This window comes from Egretta garzetta, unplaced genomic scaffold (genome assembly GCF_000687185.1).
Source record: "Egretta garzetta isolate BGI_Z169 unplaced genomic scaffold, ASM68718v1 scaffold59, whole genome shotgun sequence".
Taxonomy (NCBI): domain Eukaryota; kingdom Metazoa; phylum Chordata; class Aves; order Pelecaniformes; family Ardeidae; genus Egretta; species Egretta garzetta.
This window is the reverse complement of record NW_009267230.1, coordinates 1,462,612-1,482,254: the sequence shown is the minus strand read 5'-3', so window position 1 is coordinate 1,482,254 and position 19,643 is coordinate 1,462,612. Positions and strand designations below refer to the sequence as shown.

Below are 19,643 nucleotides of genomic sequence, written 5' to 3'. Positions count from 1 at the left end.
GGGAGGGTCTCCCTGACAGTTTTGTCTGACCCTGTCCTCTGTGCAGTAAATAACAAAGTGTACCTTGCCATCGAATCTCAAACTATTGTCGCAGTTACCACTGAACTTTGTTAACTCACTGTTTTACACCAATAAACCACATTATTTTTGCCTCCCTCTCACTCCATCCGCAACACCATCCCAATCTGAAGTCTCCCTTCTTGAACATGGATAGCCACAGCTGTCCTCCGCAGGAATATATTTCCCCTGAGTCATTAGCTACTTCTTAAATTTAGTTTTCCTTCTATTGTTTTTGACTTCATGACCTCTGCTCTGTACAACAGCTTTGTGTCCATTTCCTTGCTGCTGCTGGTGCGAACCTTATTCTCCTCTGCTCTCCACAGGACTTTCCCCATACTGAGATGTCACAACTCCATTGCAACATTATAGCATCTTGGACACACATCTCAATCAAGCCTGGCTGTGCCTACCAGCAGGCTTTTCATCTCAAATACTGAAAACCACTGGTCAGTAGAGGGTTTTGGTGAACTTCAGAAACAAAGTTATCTGCATCAGGTTTTGACAGAAAACTGAGTTACGGCTTAACTACATTCTCCTGCACCAACTGCAACACAGCAGCTCTTTGCTCAGTCACAGAATGGTTGCAATAAAGCCAAGGTGTCAATGATGCAAGTGCCAGAATGCCATAAACTGTAAAGATCACCTTGCAACCCTCCAAGACAAACCTAGAAATGCTAAGCAACTGAGGAGGAACAGAGATGTTTCATCAGCATCAGCTGTGTCTGATAAATAAGCCACTGCAAATAGCCCCAGTCCTAACTATGACTTATATAAAACTCTGTGTCGTGGTTTAACCCGGCTGGCAACTCAGCACCACGCAGCCACTCGCTCACTCCCCCCCCTCCCTCAATGGGATGGGGGAGAGAATCGGAAAGAAAATAAAAGGTTAGAGCTGAGGGCTGAGATAAAGACAGTTTAATAAGAGAAAATAATAATAATAGTAATAATGAGAATGATAACAGAATATACAGAATATACAAAACGAATGATGCACAATGCAATTGCTCACCACCCGCCGACCGATGGCCTGTCCGTCCCGAGCCACAAGCAGTCCCCGAGCCGCAAGCAGTCCCCGAGCCGCGAGCGACCGACCGAACTAACTAACCCCCCCGAGCATGACGTTATGTGGTATGGAATAGCCCTTTGGTCAGTTTGGGTTAGCTGTGCTAGCTGTGCTCCCTCCCAGCTTGTTATGCACCTGGCCGAGCAGGAGAAGCTCAAAAAGTCCTTGAGTAGTCTGAGCACTACTTGGCAACAGCTGAAAACATCAGAGTGTTATCAACATTCTTCTGGTACTAAATCCAAAACACAGCACTATGCTAGCTACTGTGAAGAAAATTAACTCTATCCCAGCCAAAACCAGGACACTCTGCACGCATGAAAAATACAAGCATAAACAATGTCCACTTGGGGTCTCAGGATATGCCATAAGAGAAACAAATGACCTACGATTCCCTGGTATCCCTTGCTGGATCATCCAGTCTGGCTTTCCAAAACAACTAGAGCCTGAGGCAGATACGAGATTTGATTCTTTATATTCCTATAATTGCTGACATGGATTTGCAGTAAGCCTGTGAATACCTCACAAACTTACCTGATTCCGTAGACTTAGTCCATCAAGCTGGAACGTCAAGAAAATCAAGAGTGAACAGAAACAACCCCACCTTCCTACTCAAGATTTAACACATATGGCAGAAAATTCTATTCTATTTAGACTAAGATATTTTTCTCTCAAGCAGGAACATAAATGTGGGACCAAATGAAGAAACTGTTTTACAAGCAAATAAAAATAACCTGCCCAAGCGAGATGCCCAAATTAATACTTTGTCTCTCTGGTTTTTAGGGTTTTTTTTCCCCCCTTTAATCAAATTCCTTTTAAACTTCTCCATTGTTGTGTAAGGTCTCATTTATTCTGCAAAGTCACAGCTCTTTGAAGAGCTCTTCTTTGAAGAGAGGGCTTAGTTTTTGAACACTGCAGAAAAAAACAACAGAATAAACAAATGCTAGTGGAAGATGAAATACTGGCCATGCACTCAAACAACACCTTCCTAGCCGACCCACCATCTGTGCTGGCTCAGCCCTCAGTCTCTAAAGCCATTCAGCCATGAGACTCTACCATTAAAAAGATAAAATGCCTTGCAATCTGCACTCAGTACAGAGAATCCAAGCTAAGTCCATGGACTCTATCCCCTAAGCAGGAACCCAGTGCTGCTCTGAAGAGCTTAAAACAGTAGAACAGGCTGATGGTTAAAACAAGCAACCTGACTGGGATAGCAGGACAGGAGGGACAGAACAAAAGTCAGAATATTCAGCGTAGTACCCTATTCACCCAGCCCACTGCCTCTCTTCCACGCAGGATATGTTAGCAAATACGCCACCTGAGCTGACACCAAAAGAGATTAAACATCACTTAGCTAAAAACCAAATAGATGTGAAAGAGTCAAGAATTACACCTTCTTTTGAAGCACATCAAGCACAATGTTGCAAAGAAATTCTTCTGCATCAGTGGAGCTGTCTGTGTCCCCAGGGCAATAGTGGTAGGTTTAGCCCAATGGCACTTTTTCAGAAAATACACAGTCATTTTAATAAATGCAGCTTCACTGATCACTGAGATATCGTGGTAAGCTCTGGTAACACTTTTGGAACAGCTGTACTCCACTGGCCACTACTCACTCTGTAAGCAGTCAGCGTTGAGCAAGTCTTGGCACTTCTCATGGCACTTGACTCCACATTCACCGCAGCGCATTCCCTGCCGTGCAATACCCCACAGCAGCCCCTCACATTCATAGCAGTAGGTAGGAGTTGTGGCTGTCCACACCTCAAAGTTGTGAGGGGTTGTACAAGAGATGGGGTAAATTAAGGCTTGCAAGGTCTTCTTATAGACATGAGATTTCTGAAAGGCAAGAGCACACATAAACCAACATCCAGGAAGGTGACTGAACCTATTTTTGCTGGTTAACACATGAATTTTAAGGGGAAAGGCATGAGCAGTGCAATAAATCTACACGTTTGAGGTAGCCAAATTTATCAAACTTTACAAGCAGCAGCAGAGGACACCCTTCCAAAAACGTTTCTCCAGGCATTTAAAAAAGTGGAGGAGATGGAAGAAAAGAATTAAGGTCTGTGGAAGAGGGGTATCTTGCATAAAGCAAGTTTTAGACAGTGTCCCCCCTGGTAGATAGCACAGAAGGAAACGGTTAAGATCACATTTTTCAGGATCAACACATTAAATGTTATTTTTTACATGTTTGGTTTCTTTAAACAAATGATACAAGAAGCTTTGCGTCTATATTTTTAGACATCTGTGAAGCTTGCTCTGCATCCCAGAAAGCCAAATTCCCTTAATTTGCTTACTAAAAGTTAACAGGAGCCAAGCAACCCTCCCACTTACCAGCTCTTCATCTTTGAGAGATGTTCTAGTGGCCATTGCTGAGGTAATTCCGGCTTTCCGGGACTGAACCAGTGACTAAGAAGGAAGAAAGGTTGTTATTCACCACCAATATTCAGCAAGGCAGCACTACACTCCCAGAGATGTGACCAAGGGGGCCCTGTCATCCCAGACACCAAGCCAGCAGCCTATTACACTCAAGTTGGTTTCCTAAATGATAGGTCACATCTCAGAAGAGTCAAATGCATACTCTGAAAGGTCTCCAAGTGCCCATAACCAGCCTCACTGTGTAAATCTTTATTTGTTTCTCTGGTAAGTGCTGTCAATGGAACCTGGGTTCACACCTCCACTTCTACGTAGCAATGGTATTTCTGCTATTGCCTAAGGTCACTATGTGGGACTCACTCTTCTATATCTAACTTTATTCCTAGCTAAAAGGGGATTATTTCATCAGTTTTACAACATACACATCAACACCAAACATGACAGTGAAAGGGTTACAAATAAAAAGGTTAAAAAAAGAACAGACTGGGTTGGGAGGGCAGGTTTGAATGTGCTGGTATATCACATTCATTGGCCATCACTGAATATAATGAACGGCATTTTTCCCTCAAAACTGCCTCCTGCGCATCACGCCAACACTGAGTTCTGCAGCCTTGGACAGCATAGGGGACTGCCTTTGCAGCACCTCACGCTGGCATAAAAAGCATTTCTTCAGCAAGCCACTCCAGTTAGTTGAAGGCAGAGATGGAAATTAAGGCTAGCGACATCTGCTTTGAAATCATCAAACCCTATCAGAAACCTCAATTTATGCTCTGATTTATCCTGTCTGAAGACAGACTGAAAAAGTTCATTCCGTCAGTGATGGAGCAGGACAGAGTGCTGGATACGCATGCACTGCAATACTGCAGTTCCAAATAAAAAGCAGGAAAGTAGATGGAAAATAAGGTAAAATAATTTTTGTTTCTGGTGAAGACTTGGTAGATAGGCTTTAGCTCCACTTACCATGGCCTGTGAAGAGAGAATGAAAGCGTACAAAGGAAGCAATACAAGTTAATGCCATTATTGCAAAGATTTAAGATATAAGCAGTTAGCAAGACACATATTAAGCTTCCCATGCACAAGCTGGCAAAGATAACAGAATGCATCTTTTCACAGGAATTACAGGATACGGAAACTTTGGTCTTTCAGATGTTATAGCATTTCTCCCGAGTATGAAATCGCTATGTGTACTGAACACAGCCAACAGAAAACCACTTGTCCCACAGAAGCCTTATTTCACCGTATCACACAAGCATATGAAAGTCATTACTTGCTTGGCTCTTATGCTTCTTCAGTGCAGAAGCCTACTGGCAATATTGCAAATTACTTTAAAAATCCAAGCGCATACACCCGTTTAGCTATCCCCTGAAATTCCAAACTCCTAGTACGTTGCCAAACCTCATGTGGACATTACTACTTTCCCTGTTTTTAGGAAAACATATAAAAATAATGCAGGCCTGAAAATAATAAAATATCCTGTGTAGAATAAAAAGAAAAAAGAACATGAAAGATACCTTAATTCTGCCAAATAATAAAACTGTCTATGAAACTGTAGCTCATTCTCACTAAGATTTTACCAAGCACAACTCCTAATGCCTTATTGTGAGAATTAATTTAACTAAACAGGAAACCGTCAACTTCTTGAAGTGACAGTGAATGTTACCATATGCCAAAACGCAAAGCCACTTGCACTAACGGCTGTGTGGCAGAAGAAAAATCTCTTACCAGATCACTGACAAGTGGAATTGGCTTTTTTTTGCGTAGATCGGGCATGCTATCAATGCCATAGAGACCACCTGCAGGCCTAGAAATCAAAGAGGGGAAAAAAAAAAGAAAAATTAAAAATCTCACCAGCAGTGAGACACAGTAAAGAGATGACCAAAAAACTCCCTTAAAGCATCAGTCTTCTTGCTAATGTCACGGTCAATGAGAACAAGAAGAATCAGTTCCCTGCAAATACAACTTAGTAATAAACCAAAGTTGTTCACACACTGAAGCAAGGTCTCAGTTCTGAGGTCTCAGCTAGCTCAGAGCAGGCTGGGCATGTGCTTGCAGAGCACCCAGTGCTTCAGAGTCACTGCTGCCAGCACAGTGGGTGAAGGCAGCCTTATCCCCACTGCTTCCATGGGGCACAAATTTGGCAAAAATACTTACCCAGCAGCAGAACCAGAGCTCTGTGGCAGGAATTCACATGTGGTTTAGTCTGTGGTATCTGAGCCACATGCCGCTGCTTTCAGAATTCCCTTTTGTTCCTTAGGGAGAGCTCATTTTATAGTTTACTATTGGCATCGAGTGTCATGGCAGGAAAGACTTTGGAAATTCGAAAACATCCTGCCTCCAGTCTTTTCCATCCCTTTTCTTTCCATTTAATTAATTTAGGGTTGGGGAGTGAGGAGGGGGATGCTTTACTAGAGAAAGCAAAATCAGTCAGAAGATTATACTTAAGTAGGTGTAAAATTAATGCTAAACATGATTAAATGTTTATCTTCTTCACATACAACAATCCGAACGCTCCTGCCCAGTGTTGGTGTATGGGAAGGAGCATGTCAAAGTGGATCAGCCCAGGGGCAGGATGCTGCTACCCGTCATCTGATTCTAGGCTAGAACATACTTAATCCTGGCCCTCCAGGTCCACATAGTTATTAGAACAAACCTCACATCTGAGAAGAAAGGAGATTATTTATATTTCTGTGAAAGGGACCATTTGTGGTCCTCAGTGTTTCAAGCCATGCAGACCTCTACACACAAGAGCTGCCATTCACTGGTGGAAGTGGCGATGGAGCAAAAGGGCCATTACCCCAGCAACACTCGTAGCCTTCTGAAATGAAACACTATAACCTGCTTTCTTCCTGATGAGACCAGCCTGGATAATTGTATTTGGATCCTATTGTTCACTGGTACCACCAGATGGCTGTAAGCCTGTGCTTGAAGAAGGTCAGTTAATTCCGCTTAAAGCCCTCCCGTAAATCAACTGCATTCATCTGTGAGGCCTTAAGAGAATGCTTTTTGCTGAAGTTGGAAACTGAGCACACATTTCTCTGCTGTTGTGCCCATCGTATCCATGCCAAACTGAAAAACAGACCTGCAATGTGACTCCCTCCCTACAATGAACGCCCAGCCACCAACCAAAATTCACAGCCCACCTCAGTGTCTCACTCAACTTCCCCATCTCCACGTTGCTCTTATGCCTTGCTAACTCTAAGGGTATGGTTCCTGAGGTTTCTTGGCTACAGAGACTGCAAAGGAACCTTCTGCCTCTCCATCCTTAGCCATTCATTTTCACCCCATATCATGCTGGCTTACACCTTTTTGCAGTTGTGTGATAAAATGGCCGGCACTTTTAATCTGTGCATTTTGCTGACGTGGTATACCACGCGCAACTGAAATGCTTTAGGATACCACAGCTACAGGGAAGAGGAGTATGGGTCAAACTGTTCTTACTGCAATAAAAGACTCGCACAGAGTTACCCTTTAAAACAATCTAGGAAACCAAATTGCCACTACAAATTCGCACATGCCATGAAAATTGGGAGGCTGGTGACAAACGACAAGAGGCAACCTACACCTGTCGGCAAGCACGACCTACTCAAATCCCCTTTCAATACAGCCAAAAGTCAAAAAATCCACCCAGGAAACAACAAACAATGACCAAACCTGTGTTATAACAGCCCATGCTCCAGGACGGGCACGGATGTCACGGCACAGCCTAGCACAAGGCTGTGTCAAAGTGGGAAACAGTCTATTATATACAGAATCGTGCCACAGCGCTGTAAGGGTAAAATTGACTTTTTTGATGGGGCGTAGGAGGGTGACATGTCCGAGCCCTGGCTGAGTTGGCAGCTGCTGCTGGCTGAGCGAGCCTGGTGGGAAGGTGAGCAGTCACGTGTAACTGCGCGAACTGCGTCGGCTCCGCATGCGGCATGAGTCATGTTTGCACCGCAGCAGCGTGCACGGCTCGCTGTGCTCCTACACGGCCAACACACACACCACCCACAGTCAGCTGCGACAGCTAGACCTCACAGCTGGGCATGGGAGACAAACTTGGACATGAGAAAAGTGGACATTTACAGCAGTTAATTAAAACTATTGGAACCTTTGGCTGAGAATGAGAACAGTTTTCCAACGCTGGAAATCCTTACAGCGAGGTTACAGGGTGTTTTTACTAGAGGCTACCCTCATTTCCAACAGAGAACTCCAGAAAAAATTCTTGCCTGAATTGTGCTGCAATAATCCCTTCTGGTTTATTATACAAAAATCTGACCCACGTCAGGAAATAAGAAATAGCTGCATAAAGTGTTTATATTGTCAAAACTAAGAACAGTCTTGCTTGGGATCAAGCATGAAACTTCATCTGCTGCCCTAATGTTACAAACCCTTTCCAATACTAGCGATACTGTTCTGGGGTAAAATAGGTGTCCTACAAGACCACCCAGATGATGCCAAGAATTCACGCATTATTTAAATCAAAATACAGCTTATTGGTAAGTTTGGGGTCAAAGACTTGTGTCAAATCAGTTAAATTATGAAAGCATATGCAAAACAGAAAGGGAGACTCTGTAAACTGAAAAGATGCAACAAAATGGTCACATGTAAAAATCCAGAGCCAATGCTCCTGCTAAAAGTTTACAGCACAGTTGGAAATTTACACTTCTTTTCTACATGATTCCTAATGATTATTTTTTTTGCTAATTCAATTGAAAGGGAATTGTGATACTCTGACATTTCCCAGGAAAGAAAAACATTAAAATTGGATAGTGTATAAATTGAGCGTAAGCCTAAATAAGTTACTGTGCTTGAGGAACATGTCTAGTTACAACCTGGTTTGTTGCAGAATATTTGTGGTAGGCTGAGGTTTATGACAGAACGAGTTTTAAGCCAGACTGACAGAGAATGAGACTATTTGAAAGGTGCTTGTATATGCTACTGAAGAGAGGTATCCTAGTACCTAGTTAGTTATGCCCTCAGATGACCTGATTTCAGCTTGTTAATATTTAAAAAAAAAAATAATTTTCAGCAACAATTCTTAATTTTTAAAATTATTCAGCTTGTTGTGCTTTCATCTACCTCTGTCTCTTTGTTCAAGCACAATCTCTACTCTTTTAACAAAATTACAGTGTTTGCACAGACAGAAGTACTGACAGTGCCTCAAATATGCACACTGTAGCTTTGTATGTAATAGGGTAGCTCTCCTCCGCAATGCACGCAATATGCATAGCCTTATTATGGAGTGCTGCATTGAGGACTGAATAGCGTTTCTGTATGAGAAGATGATTTGCACTAAAAAATAAGATACATAGATAAGAGATATTACACCCAGAGACTGATCCATAATACCAATTGCACTTCTTTTGAAGCTCTCTCTCCAAAGCCAGTGATTAGACAGGGAGCTTCTGTTGCATTATGCTAAAACTGCAAATAGTTTGAAGCATGCATTTATCTTTTAATGCAAGTTTTATCACACAGGTGCTTCCATCTTGATTTCAATAATCTTGAAAACTTAAGCAAGAAAAGATGGTTTACAATAACAGAAAATCATTACTTCCTTCAAATGGCACCACTATTCTAACCTTCGTATGAAAGAAGAACTCCAAACCTAACTTTGTGGCTAATAAGCCGCAACGTGGCTAATGGTGGAACTAAAGGTTCACCACCCGCAACCACCTTTTCTGGAAACCCCTTGTACGTGGGGATACAGTGACTAAGGCAAACTTTTGTCAAAACTATACTAGCTAGACTGTTTTGTTATATCTCACATAGAAAGGGAAAAAATTAGACTAGAGCAAACATTGCCTTGAATTGACAAAACACATTTTTAAGCATTTCAGGACTGTAGGTGTATTCATCTTTCAAGCTAGGAAATAATTTTGTGTGTGCGAACCAATAAACTCAGTACATTGTCTCCTTGTTAAAGCAGGAGAAGGTGCTGTTTATAGTTGGAATAAATCACTGTCTTCTGCTCCTGCTAATTGCCAGTTCTCCAGCAGCCTGCTCACCGACGTCCTGGGCTCCGTAGGAAAGCGTGGGGTTGCTAGGCAGCCCCAGGCATCTGCAGGTGTGGAGGACGGTTTGCGGGAATACCAACATCGCAGAACAATGACTCCAAAAGCAGAAAGCCATATAATGAAGCCTCTGATTTAACCTTGCATTTTATTAGGGAAGCTTCACTCAGTAGTATGAAAATTAACTTATGCACGTAGCAAGCTAACCTCTTGCTGAGATTTCAGGGCAAATCTGCTGCTACGTCAGCTCCTAATGAGCACACCACCACCAAACCGTATCGCCCTAATTGCGTACAAAGCACATAACCTAGCAGCTTGTAAAATGTGTCACTGTCTTTTTTTCCCCAGAGAGGACTCTAGGGAAGCTACCATGCTGGCACCTATTATGCAGAGTGTCATGCTGAAATTACACACAATCAGAATTCGGCTGCTTTCTTTGCTGCGAGTAGCATGCTGTGGAGAGAACGCACGGTCTCTCACCCTCACCTCTGCTAAAGAGGCATGATGCTTTAAAAATGACAAACTGCAATGATTTCCAGAGTTACCACAGTTTTGACTACTACAATGACCACGGAAATCACTGCAGAGTCAGAAGACTTCCCCAAAGATACTTTTTTCTTCTAAGAGCAAAAGACACTTCTAACTTTCTGAGCTATATTTTCTCCTCCCTGGTGCCAACAGTGACAGATTCAGGAAAAAGGATTTCATGCAGACCACTCTGTGGTGCTCAGTAAGGATTATTTAACACTGCTGTCATAAGTACCTGCCACCGTCATGTTACAGACTGTATGTTGCAGCTATAACCTTGCTCTTAACCACAGATCTCTTGAAGAGCTGCACAGCCCACCTCCAGCTGTTTAAGAGGAGTCTGAAATATAGCAGCAGCCTGGCCCTGAGTGAGGCATGGCAACTTGATTATTCCTGACAGCAGCCATTAAAAACATCAGAAGTGCTGCTTTTACTTAGATTGAACTGCAGACCACCTCAAAGCACACCGTAATTATAAACACAGGGAAACAAGGTCTCAAAATACCACTTACCCTCCTTTGAGCCAGGGTGGTTTTGATGGATCAGCTTCATCTTGACCCTTAAATGGGGGAAGGGAAAAGAACAACATGAAATTAGTTTCTGAAAACACCAGAAAAGGTATTCAGATTATATTATGAGGAAAGGATAACAGACCACACTGCATGCAGGCAAATGCATACAGAAACTTACTCAAACACCTCCAATGACCAACATGTCAGCACAAGTCGTACAGACACAGACAGGCTATGCAATTTCATTGAACACCTAGAGCCAGGACCAGAAGAGCCTGTTCAGTGCACCTCCTCTTTCAGAAGGCAGTCTCAAGGACCAACTCTTTTATTTTTTTTTTCTAACCCAACAAAAGCATGAGTTGTTGGAGAGCTCCTGTTACTACAGGTCACCACTTTCATGAAGATGGTCATAATGAGGACGCTAAAAATTAAAAGCACCTGTATGGAATGCAGAAATGAGTGATCAACATGAAACTGTACAAACACTTGTGAGCTTTGCTCATGCTCAAATGCAAAGACTCTTTAGCCCCCTAAGCAGGGAGGTACCACTGCAGCTTCACCCATTCATATGCAAGTATTTAATTTCCAACAGGTGTCAAACAAGGGCCACCACTTGCAAGATGATCGCACATGAACTGGGATCTCACGGTATGATGGAAAACAACACGGACTGCAATAGGAGGATTCATATTCATGAATTAAAACCACGTTCTTGTGTTTGTATTAGGAGTGTATTTATAGAGCAATGTTTGTTTCTCTGAAAATCTTCACTGGACTGATTAGAGCCAAGGAGGGTTTAAACACTTGCAATGCACCTGGTGGAAACAGAAAAGTTTTCAGATAAGGGGAAAATGCTTTACCCGTAGCTTGAAACCTCTTTGTTCCAGCTTACAGTTCATACATTCCTCTGCACTCCTTGACAGAAAAGCTGGTTTCAAACAGGAGTGAGCAAGACACACTGCTAACAGCTAACACTCCAACCTCACATAATCATGTCTGCCAAGAGTATAAAGAGGCTGTAACTTGCACACAGTGGAAAACAAAGTATTTCCAGCCATGGGACTTGCAACCTGAGAATCATCGCAAAGTAAAGGACTACGTCAGGAAATAAGCTCCGGTTTTATGCAAGATAAAAGAACAGAGCCCCAAAAAGTAAGATTCTTTTTTTTTTTTTTTAATCCTGTACTTTGGATGAGCCGTGCAGCCTCATATTGCTCATAGGTGACAGACAAGGCCTCACAAGAAGATCAGAAATAACCAAGGAAAGCAGGTTTCTATTTGAGGTCTCAGCTTGTACAGCAGCAAAAGTCCAAACCTTTTATTTGTCAGTCCTACAACTCCAGGGCTAGGCAGATCTGAAGATTACATCTTTTTTATTATTTTTTTTTTTAAACAGGCGTGAAGAACATGACATTATCCATAACTGAACGGACACTTCAGCTTTTCTACGCGATCACAGAGGCCTGCAGAGCAGGCAGAGCTCTGACCCACGGTCCAGCACAGGCGCACACCTCCCCCGCAGCCGGAGCAGCACACCGAGGTGCAGGCTCCTGCAGGAAGGATCATGCTCTACACACCTCCGCTCCATGTTGGGCTTCCAGAACCCCTCAGCCTGAAACCTGCATTCCCTCTGGAGGGATCTATATCAATTGCTGGTCAAGAGAAAAGATTAATGATGCAAATGCAACCAGATCCTTCAAAGCACACAAGGCAGGACATCCCTACCCTTGCTGTTGAACACTTGGAAGAGCTGTGGCTACAAAGCAATCCTAAAATGGAACAACATTTTATACTGGACCGACCCTGACACTGGTCGGCTCAGCTGTGCTCAGCGACAGAGAATGACACACACAAACATGGCAACATTTACTGGCAGAAGGAATGAGTGTAACAATGAAGAATGAGTCAGGGAGACCTGATTCAATACCTGATTCAATACCTGATTCAATTCGGCCTTTCAATACTTAAAGGGAGCCTATAGGAAAGATGGGGAAAATCTTTTTAGCAGGGACAGCTGTGACAGGACAAGGGGTAATGGTTTTAAACTGAAGCAGGGTAGGTTTAGACTGGCTATAAGGAAGAAATTCTTTACAATGAGGGTGGTGAAACACTGGAACAGGTTGCCCAGAGAGGTAGTGGAGGCCCCATCCCTGGAAACATTCCAGGCCAGGTTGGATGGGGCTCTGAGCAACCTGATCCAGTTAGCGGTGTCCCTGCTCACTGCAGGGGGGTTGGGCTGGATGACCTCTAGCGGTCCCTTTCAACCCAAAACATTCTATGATTCTGTGTAACAGGGTTTTCAATTAGTTCATCTAAGAAACACTAAATGTAAGCAAACAATATTTGGATGTTAACAGACCCCAAACAGCATGGGAAATACCGCAGCCTAGAGAACACAAAAGCATCAAGAACTCTGTTGAGGGGAAGAAGGTCCAAGGAAAGCTGTTACCTAACTGAGCAATAACCCCTTTCCACGGGCAAGCACAAGTCAACAGGGAACCCCCCGGAGTGTGGATGCAGGGAAGGGCAGAAAGCGTGATCAGGAGACAAACCTCCATCATCTTTGAGACTTTGAGACATGTCAAGTCAAAACTGCCAAGAGTCCAGATACCCTGTACTGCTCATTTATTTTAATTACTTCTGCCAAGCCTTTTAGACATGCAAATAAAAAGAAAAGAGAAAAAGCTACTCTGGGGTTGAGATTAAAAATAGTCTTGGTACAACAGCACAAAACAAAAAGAAAGAGCTTTCAGTAAGTGACAATATTGATGTAGGGGCAAGGCAGGTGATGGCTGTGTGGGAACAGGAGTTATCACCTGCTGAAAGCAAAGTAAAGAGGTAATTTGGTCCAGGCAGCATTCTCCCTGAGAAAATGCTGAGAGAACCAGCATCTGACATCCATTATACAAGGGCTGATGCCTTAAGACTGTAGAAGAGCCAATGCAGTACCCACAGTTGGGGTGTGGGGGGGAAGGAGGGAAATGTGATCTAGACTAGGGTAGGCTCATTATTGGCTTCAACAGCTTGAAAGGCTTCAGAGCAAACATGAAGGATAAAAGTAACATGGAGGCAATCAGAAAACAGGAAAAAAATACAACACAGGGCACACCAGTTTTGAAAACATGTTTTTCTTCTGTTTGACAAAGCAACAGATTTTTCTTTAGGCCATAAAAAGAATTAACAACTGAATTTTTATTTCAACAAAAGAACTTTTGATACAATGCCATGTGACGTTAATAAAGCCGGATAAGCTGAGGAAGAGTAGAGAGCTTTAAGGTGGGTAAACAAGCAACTGTCACTGAGCCAGCCGTGGACAACGCAGTAAGGAAGCTAGTGGGAGTAAGTAGGATCTGCTGACAAAATCTGCCAATGACGAACACAGGAGAATTATTGATACAGAACTCAGATGCCCCATGGAAAGAACTGATGGCAGTGAAGATTGCAACAACAGAGGATTAAACATGGTATGAATGACAAGGTCTGAGCCCCAAAGCTTGCTGTGAATTTGGCTGCATACAAGGCATTCCTTGGTGGAGAAAAGCATGGGACAACGGGCTTGAGTTCTAGCCATCACACTGGCCGTAAGCCACTATGATATAGCCACGTAAGGAGAGAACATCATCATCCATAGAGTATGTCCAGTGAAAGGTCTCCACAGAAATAAAAGCATAAATGTCACTGTACGGTGCTGGCAAGACTCCTAGGGAAAGGCATATATGATCTCTTTATTCTATATCAAAGTAAAAAGAATTTCATTCAGGAAAATGGCAAAAGCAGCATGAGGATGTAAACAGAATACTTCAAGAGAGGAATAGGACAGCTTGCTTACTATGGCAAAAAGAACCTTTTTCTGTGCTTATTCGATAGACCAGAGAACATACTGCATGGAAGAAGAACTGCAGCTAAATATAAATGGGGGATGAAAAGTAGAAGGTGTCTAACCATGACAGTTCTGTAGTAGCCTTTCAAAAGGAGAAGCAGACAGCAAACCTAACCAGTTTTAAAGAAGGAAATTGGGCAGTTTATATACGATGTAACAGCACAACATCACACAGTGGGAGAGGGCTGGCAATCACCAAGAAGTCCTCTACAGTCCCTGGTTGCACTGAAATATGTAGTTGGAAGAAGCAGATGCTGCATTACCCACAGGTGTTGGCATGGGGTTGGCATGGAGTGCCAGTTAAACAAAGTAATCCACAGTTCACACCACTGTCGTGGACAGGAGCACTTCATATACGCCTTTTCACTTAAAGGCGGCAAATGGCAATGCTGTTTAGATGGATTTGCTGCAGCTGGGGAGTTTCTCACCCTCTGAAGGCAGCACTTGCACCAGGACACAGGCGGGCTCCAGTAGCTGCTCTGGGTCCTGTCACCAGCCATGGATCTGCTCAAGTCCAGCCCATGACAACGGGCTGGCTTGCTTAGAGCCTGGGCAAGCAGAAGAAATGATGGGCAGATGAGAACAACACTGGAACAACTGAGAGTTTTTAGCACTGTCCCTCCTGATGCAAATGGGAGGGCAAAGGGAAAGCAGATGCATTTAACACCTAGACATCCACATGCTGCACGTCACAGAAAGACTTTTGCTGGCTTACGCGTCACTTCGCTGCACAGCTCTGTCACTTGATCTCTCCTTGAAAGCAGCCAGACCAGTCTGAATCTGAAATTATTATTTTTTTTTAAAATCTCCAGTAAACACATAAAGAAGCACCGAAAGGAAGGAGAAACAAACATGGAAACAAAACAGTCCATCACATCTCTATTCACCTTTTTTTTATTATTATTTCTGACGCTGATGGATGACAGTTTTACACCCACTGTCCAACAAATACCTTCAGCCGGGGAAGTGCTTGTCATGCGTAGTAATGCAGTATATTCACTCACGGTAAAGCATGCTGCAGTCAACTATTGAAAGGTCTTCAAGTAATTAAAAGTTTCTTATCAATCAAGAACCACTTAGCAAAATAATGCCAGTAACAGAGTAGTATAAATTTAACACCCTGGATTAAACAAGTCAACAGACACGATCATTTAAGGTGCAGTATTTAATCATAGGGAAGGCAATGTTTGGTGAAGCCTAAAGAGGAAGCTAATAGGAGTTTTGCTTATTCAGGAAAAGCAGCAGCTGGGCTTACAGGTGATTTGAGAAGTTATTTAACCAAGCTGCGATTTGTAAATTTTTCAATTTATCTCATACACAAGAAGATGTTTCAATGGACAGAACAAGCAACTATGTACTTCTGTAGAAGAGAAAGTCCATAAAATGGGCAGAAAGGCATCAAAAAAGAAAAAAGAAAAATCACCAGTCTGGAGCAGTACAAGGAAAAGGAAGAAGATCCTCAGATCTCTTAAGCCCTCTCCATATAAATCCATCTCACCCCATAAAAGGATTTCTAACAATGTAACTTTTCATTGCATTTAAGTACTGTGGTCTAGCACATTATCCTCTTAGATAAAAAACAGATGTAAAACATGGAAAGCTACTTTATTTAAACAGATAAGAAAAAATCATTAATGACTTTTTATTTGTTTTGAAAATCATCCTAACTTGTTTTTAAATACTATGCTTCATTATTAAACCTCAAAGACCTCAATTTAGCTACAGATTAATCTGAATCAGGCTAAAACAAGGAGCCACTGTTTCACTGCCTAAATTAAACTCCTGGTCATGCCTAATTAGACCATTTCTTCAAGGGTATTAGGAGAATCAGACTGAACTAAATCATCCCAATTAAACTAGTCGGTCTTGTGGTTCAATGTCTTCATCGACTCAAGTATGCTACGTTTTACATGGAATCGAAAGCTGCAACAAGCCAAGGGATTATTTTAAATTCACTGTATTCTGCAATGGCATCAATTTAAATAATGACCAAAGAGCCCCAAAGTAAGCTCCTTCCACCTGTTGTATCTTCCAGCACCAGTTTTCCAGCTGCTAGATGAGCAGCTTAAAGGAGGCTGCAGTGGTTTTGCACTGAAGCCAGAAGATGACAGAATTTGACACCAATATTTGCCACCAGCTATCTCTGCATTCCTGAAAAAGCGTTAGTGGACAGACATCCACCAGTAGGAATGAAACAAAACTGTTGATACATGAGCCTATCAAGCTGTGAAATGCAAGTTCATGAAACTCAAAAGGATGAGATCTGCATGGAGGCCCAAAAGCCATGCAACGCTCAGCCTGCTCCAGGGAGCTGATCTACCCTTATTCATATGACTGAGGGAGAGGCAGAAGCACAGCAGGCACTGAATCCACACACCATAGATTCAAGAAAATAAAAAAGTTGAGAATCCAAGAGCCAGAAATTTCTCTATATGAGGCACAGTTGCAAACACAAACTAAGGTGTTATACACAGCAGTTGACAAAAAAAATCCTGTGGATCCTCTCAGGAGGAAAGAGTTACCTGTTGCTCACAGGGTGATAAACAGAGAGGCAACCGGTCCACGAGTGGAGAGGCAATAGCTGTAGGTATTAAGGGAAAAGTCTTGCCCTTCCCATGGGGCACACGGCCCTGCTCAAAGCAAAGTGCAGCCTGCAGCTAGCTAAAAAGGCACGGGGATCTTCAGCAGACACCTCCCAGCATCCATAGTCTTGCTTAATCTCAACACTATAGACCAAAGTGGTACTTTTTACTTTAATTGCTGTAAGTGTACAAAGCAGACAGAGATGGAATGAAATAATACAACTGTGGAAAAATAAGTAAATACTTGGTTTAAACAAGATTCATGGAGAGGAAGACTGGAAAAGACAAGAAACAATCTGAACTCTGGTAATGTGTGCACTTTACACACACCCCACAGAGCATGGAAGGGAGGCGATCACTCCAAGCGTTCATGTTTTCCTCTTTGTACAAGGTAATAACGCACTGAACAGACTCTTAACCCATACACAGTGTTAACAACTCCTCTGACAACCATAACATGCTAAACTGAATCTCAGCACCTCAGCGGGAGCAATTGGCTACATGAAGACAAGGCATGCACACACAGGAGTTTCAGAAAGAGGTGCTGGTTACAAGAAACAACATGTACAACCTGGAGCTCTCCTCTACCTCCTTCTGTGAAGAAAAAAAAAAAAAGAGAAGGGGAGGAACAAAAGTTAATAGACCAGATTTCTGCCATGAGCTCTGTAAAATAATTTCAGAAAGTAGGGTAAACATTTGCTGCAAGTTGATAAAACATTTGTGCAGCGGAGAGTTTTCCCATGTGCTTTCTGGAACATACACCAGTTAATTAATCTCTACCAATTAATCTCGAGTTAAACTAATCAAATTTCATCCGTAACTGCACATGCATTAGAACATATGCTTTTGAGAGCTGATTTTGAGAGTTACAGTTCCTGTTTTATTAACTCAAGAATTTCAAGTAATCTCAATGCAGAATTGGAGCTGCTATTTACCACACTGGAAAGAGAACCTGTACTTATTACAGAGAGGAACAGATTTGTTCCCCTTTTCCCCCAGACTGCATCCACTGCCTGCATCTGAAGCATCCCCCCCCCTCCCTTCTCGCCCCCTGTACATTTTGCCCGTTATGAGGAAACTGGTAGCTCCCACGCAACACATTTTGCTTTTGCAAATACCGTAATGCAGAGAGATATTTTCTGGTTTTATAAATCTTAGAACATATGCTTTGAGAGCTGATTTTGAGAGTTACAGTTCCTGTTTTATTAACTCAAGAATTTCAAGTAATCTCAATGCAGAATTGGAGCTGCTATTTACCACACTGGAAAGAGAACCTGTACTTATTACAGAGAGGAACAGATTTGTTCCCCTTTTCCCCCAGACTGCATCCACTGCCTGCATCTGAAGCATCCCCCCCCTCCCTTCTCGCCCCCTGTACATTTTGCCCGTTATGAGGAAACTGGTAGCTCCCACGCAACACATTTTGCTTTTGCAAATACCGTAATGCAGAGAGATATTTTCTGGTTTTATAAATCTAGGCAATTCTCCTCTGAGAGAAAAAAAAAAAAAATCCAGAAGCCTCCTACACTAAATCTCATGTTTATGGATAGGCAATTTCAAGGCTAGTAAAGTTATATGGGAGTCATACTCAAAACTTCCGGTACAGACATGATATTAAGTCTTCCAATCAGATAATTCCGTACCTGCACAGAAGAACCATATTACTCATCCACGTATGAAAGACGGAGGGGAAGGAATATCTTCATGGCAACAAGGGCCACCGACATGAGTTTAAAAGCTAAAATGGTTTTCAAAGTTACTGTCTATATGGGTGTAATTACACACATGCAATCACTAAGGAAAATAGAGAAGCTATTTTAACTCGGTCACTAAGGAGAAGTCAAATTACTTTAGCAAATGAAGTGCTGGATTGTAGCTAAAATAAAACCCCTACTTTCCACCTTAAGACGTGCCCATGTGGATCCTCATCAGGGAGGAAAGCCTCTGGACCGCCCTGCAGGTCTCTCCTTCCTAAGCTGATGGAGGAGAAAATGCTGCTGCCTTCTTCGTAACAGCTGGTCCTGAAATAGCTATTAACCATAACCTTCTCACCTAGGCAGCCCCAATTCCACTTAAAGTCCTCTGGTTTTCTCCTCCTGTTTTGCACAACCACCCCAAAACCTTCAAAAGCCCAAGCCTGATCTCTCCTGACTTGTTGCCTGGGGTTGTTTCAGTGTGTCCCAGGCAGATACAGACTTCCCTCATTCCTGGGTTTTTATCTCCTCTGTATTTGAACCAGATTCCTTCCTGATGTCTCCTGAGAAGTCTCCAAGCGGGGATCTTCCAGAAGATGATCTTCTTGCAGAAGACCTGGCTCGTGTCCCCTCCCAGGTCTGCCAGGGCTCTCAGTCGTGCCGAGCAGGGAAAGCCCTGCTTTAGCCCCCAGCTGGAAAACACTGAGGACAGATGGAGTCTCTGGCAGCGCAACAGCTCAACTGTAGCAAGCTACCAGCGAGCATATGCAAACTACACATTTTTCAAAAGCTTATTCACTTCGCTCATTTGGGGTTGATTTCCCACAGACAAATCCTTGACACAGACTAGCACTGCCAAATTTTAAGGCCTGAGGGCACTAGAGCTTTTCAAATATAGGTCAAACTTATTTTTATACAAACACAAAGTGGTAAATCTTGCATTAGACTCTTTTTTTTT

General features: G+C 42.7%; 1 protein-coding gene across 3 annotated transcripts in view; it reads right to left on the bottom strand.

The window, feature by feature from the left end:
* Positions 1-19,643, bottom strand: part of UNC13B (unc-13 homolog B) — a 194,986-nt gene that overhangs the window by 83,273 nt on the left and 92,070 nt on the right. For all 3 annotated transcript variants that reach the window (XM_035902676.1, XM_035902675.1, XM_009647276.2), the window contains exons 11-14: positions 10,530-10,576; positions 5,216-5,294; positions 3,452-3,526; positions 2,734-2,953 (exon numbers count right to left, since the gene is read on the bottom strand). In XM_035902676.1, the coding sequence (XP_035758569.1) occupies positions 2,734-2,953; positions 3,452-3,526; positions 5,216-5,294; positions 10,530-10,576 (421 nt within the window). The remainder of the gene's footprint in view (positions 1-2,733; positions 2,954-3,451; positions 3,527-5,215; positions 5,295-10,529; positions 10,577-19,643) is intronic.